Source organism: Charadrius vociferus, unplaced genomic scaffold, assembly GCF_000708025.1.
Source record: "Charadrius vociferus isolate BGI_N301 unplaced genomic scaffold, ASM70802v2 scaffold2424, whole genome shotgun sequence".
NCBI classification, from domain to species: Eukaryota; Metazoa; Chordata; class Aves; order Charadriiformes; family Charadriidae; genus Charadrius; species Charadrius vociferus.
In genome coordinates, this window is record NW_009648107.1 from 14980 (window position 1) to 18653 (window position 3674).

The following is a 3674-nucleotide window of genomic DNA, read 5'->3' on the forward strand; positions in this document are numbered from 1 at the left end:
CTGGAAGTCTTTTGTTTACGCACTCCGGAGTTTGCAAACGTACTCTGCGATCCTTGCAACTGCATGGGACCCGGTGGGATGTTGCAGAATCCTCCTCGGCTTCTCGTTCCCCTAGCTAGAAACTTAACTCGTGAAGCTGAATCCTCGTCCCCGCGCGCGCGCGTGGCCTGACCGCCCCTTGCCCTTGCAGGAGCTGATGACCGTCTTCCAACTCTTGCATTGGAACGGCAGCCTGAAAGCCATGCGGGAGAGGCAGTGCTCGAGGCAGGTGAGTCCGGGCGTCTCCGGCAGCGGTATTCCGGGTGCGTTAGCGTCGCAGCGACCCTCTCCTTAACCCCCTTCGCTGGCCAGGGAGCCAGGCGCTACCAAGCGACGTGTCGTCCCACGTAGCGCCTTGTCTTTCCTAAGCCTGTGTCCGTTCCCCCCCAGGAGGTCCTGGCTCACTACTCCCACCGCGCGCTGGACGATGACATAAGGAACCAGATGGCCATGGACTGGGTGAACAGGGAGCAGAATAGCCCGGGGGCCCTTTCCAGAGAGCTGGCTTCGACGGAGAGGGAGCTGGACGAAGCCCGCCTGGCTGGGAAGGAGCTGCGTTTCCACAAGGAGAAGAAAGACATCCTGATGCTGGCGGCCGGCCAGCTGGGGAGCATGCACTCCTCCAACTGCTAAAACGCCGCCGGGCGTGCGAGTCGTTCCGCTTCCCCCTCCCCCCAACTCCCCTTCCTCCCCAACTCCCGGGGTTCGCTAGATAACACCCTCCACCCTGACGGGGATCCCTCCCGCCTCACCTAAAGCATGTAACGCCTCTTCCAGAATCGTGGCCCATTTGCACATTTTAAACGTTTTTATCTTTTTTTTTTTTTTTTTTTTTAAAAAAAAAGACCTCTCCTACGTTGGTACTATATCATCGGCAGTATTCCGTGAAATGGAGCACTTCCTCCAGAAAGCTCCCGTTCTCTGGAGCTGATGCATGTCATGCAGAACTGCTTTTGGGTTTTTTTTTTTCCTTATTTCTTCTCCTTCTATAGTAGAGGGGACGTGTCTCTCGAAACTCCTTGGTAAGCACGCTGATTAAAAAGAACCCCCCCAACCAAACAAAACGACCAACACATCCTCTTTAGCGCTCTTCCCAAGGGAATCCTCCCGAGCACGGAAAAGGGATTTAAAACTGGGATTTTTGGTTTGTCCGGAGGTAAATCTGAGGCTCAGCCCGCAGCAGTCCAGCCCCGAGCTCGGGCAGGATTCCCTGCTACCCCTACAACTGCGCCTGGCCCCGCTCCGGCTTTTCCCCTCCGGGGTAGGGACGGGGTTTATCCTCCAAGTAAATAACGCACCTCACAACAAACTCCCGCCGTTCTTAAGGGATTGGACTTGGTTTAATTAGTCTGCGCCAGACGGAGCCTCTCGCTCCGCCGCTTTTCAATCCTCTTTGGTTTCCTGCAGCGTTCAGCCCTGCCCGGCCGGGAGGAGACGCTGAAGTCCCGTCCCGTGAACCGACGGGTTTATTTTTGCTGGAAACGGAGGTTTTTGGCTTCCCCAAGCCAAGCTGGGGAGAGGCAAATTTTTATTTTTTTTTCTTTTTTCTGAAAATCTCACAAGAAACGAGAGATGGACACGCTGTTCCCTCCGCAGCGGCTTCCAAACCCAACGGCAGAATTAAGGTTTAACAAAAAAAAAAAGAAACCTTGCCGGAGTTTCAGAACTGGCGAGCAATAAGAGGGGAAACTGCTCGGCTTCTCTCCCTGAAGAGCCTTGCGGGTACCAGCCTTTGTGAACTAAAACTGTGGTTTTATGCCTTTTTTTTTTTTTTTTTTTATTTTTATTATTGTTACAAGAATTGCGTTTAATCCTTGGCACCGGCGCACGGATCCAGCCCCGAGCCGCCAAAGCTCCGACGAGGGTTTGGCCGCAGGTTTGGCTCTGACCCTTCGCCGCGCCTAATTTACGCCGCCCGGCTCCCCAAGAAACAGTTATTGGGGACAATTCTTAGGATTTCTGGTCGGGCTGAGCAGTTCTGCAGGTCAGCAGATCGCGCCGAGCGTGGAGGGGGAGGACGGGAATGGCGCCAGAGCTAAGCTGGACAAAACCCCTTCGGGAGCTCGTTCCCTTCCCTGGAAACGAGCAACAAACCGTTCCCGAAACGCAAATCTCGATATGCACTATTTTTTTAAATGAATAGTTCCCTATTCTTTGTATACGTAACACTACTAAATCTATATGATGTTTAGAGTTAAGAGAAAAAAAAAATAATAATGCCCTTTCTGACTTTAAAGTGTTCCTGCAGCTCAAATTGAGTCAACTCTTCGGGGTAATTCCCGTGTCCCCCAATCCCAGGAGAGGCAGTGGCGGGAATATCGCTTGAAGACAGACTTCAATAATTCTTTTTTTCAGTGCAGCTTTGAGCTTTTTCTGTGGGTTTTTTATTTTTTTTTATTTTTTTTTTCCCCCCCTGGGGAGAGGTCCAAAGCCTCCGGGTCCGGGCTGTTCCCAGGGACGGCCGCCCCTGTCGCTGCGGGGGCAGATATTCCAGCAATACTCTTCCTTTTGAGACTTTTTTTTTAAAAAAAAAAAAAATCACAGTATCTGTAGATATTCTAGTTTTGTATTCTCATCCTAACAAGCCTATTTTGGGGTTTTTTTATATATATTTTTTATACGCAGCCTCTTTACACAACAGTATTAATGTTTAACGCGTTTGTAAACGTGATTGTAAATGGTGTGGAGTTTGTTTTGTGGATTTTTTGTTGTTGTTTTGTGGTGGGTTTTTTTTTTGTTTTTTGTTTTTGTTTTTTTTTTTACAGGCCGGCAATATCTAAGCCTTATATTGGGAATTTAATCCCTTGCTGTAGGAACAGCGCGGGGTCCGACGTCCCTTCTCCTCCTGAGAGGGTGATTTCCCCGAGGGCTGACTTCGTGAACGAGGGCACCCTGGAAAAAAAAAAAAAAAACCTTTTCCCCGTGCTCACACACGTTTCACATGTCGGGATTTTAACGTTTATTGGGGTTTTTTTTAAGCAAAACTCCCCGCAGCGCTGCCCTGTTGGTGCTGCCTGGCGGCTCCCCACCGCACCAGGGGAGGATTATGGCATTTTCATTCCTCCTGGAGGAAGGGAAGAGGAAAACGTGTGGTTTTGGGGCAATTTGGGTGCTGTTTTTCAGTCTCCGGGTCCGCTGGGAAGATGAAAAAAAAAAAACCCAAACAAATCCAGTTTGGGTTTGTTTGGTTTTTTTTTTCTCAGCATCCGAAATGGGATGTTCTCCTTGTCCAGGCTGGGGAGTTGAATGCAAAGCTGACAGGATAAATCGCCCTACGTCTTTGCCGTTTGTATGTATGATTTTTATACAATAAAACAATAGATTTTTGGGGCCGCTGTGGTGGTTTCTCTCTTCTTCTGCGGCAGGCCGTGCCCCCGACCTCTCCTCAGGACCGTCCCTGCGTGGGGGCTCGTACTGGCTGGTGCCACCCCGGGGGGGTGTGTGTGTGACAGTGCTCCCAGTTTGTCCCCATTTTCCCCCAATTTGTCCCATTTGGGGGTGGTGAGGAGAGGCCCTTCGCCCTTCCCGTCATGGCGGCGCGGGCGGGAGGAGATGCTTTGACCTCCCCAAGATGGCGGCGCGGGCGCTTCCGTTACGTCCCCAAGATGGCGGGCGGGGGGGCGGGCGGGGTGGCC

General features: G+C 51.4%; 2 protein-coding genes across 2 annotated transcripts in view; both read left to right on the forward strand.

Moving 5' to 3' along the window:
- The window catches only part of LOC104285435 (LIX1-like protein), a 10256-nt gene extending 9584 nt beyond the window's left edge, over positions 1-672 (forward strand). Inside the window, exons 6-7 of the mRNA XM_009883889.1 lie at positions 191-268; positions 430-672. Of these exons, the coding sequence (XP_009882191.1) occupies positions 191-268; positions 430-672 (321 nt within the window). The remainder of the gene's footprint in view (positions 1-190; positions 269-429) is intronic.
- A 2897-nt stretch (positions 673-3569) lies between these two features.
- The window catches only part of RBM8A (RNA binding motif protein 8A), a 2353-nt gene continuing 2248 nt past the window's right edge, over positions 3570-3674 (forward strand). Inside the window, exon 1 of the mRNA XM_009883890.1 lies at positions 3570-3651. Coding sequence (XP_009882192.1) covers positions 3570-3651 — 82 coding nt within the window. The remainder of the gene's footprint in view (positions 3652-3674) is intronic.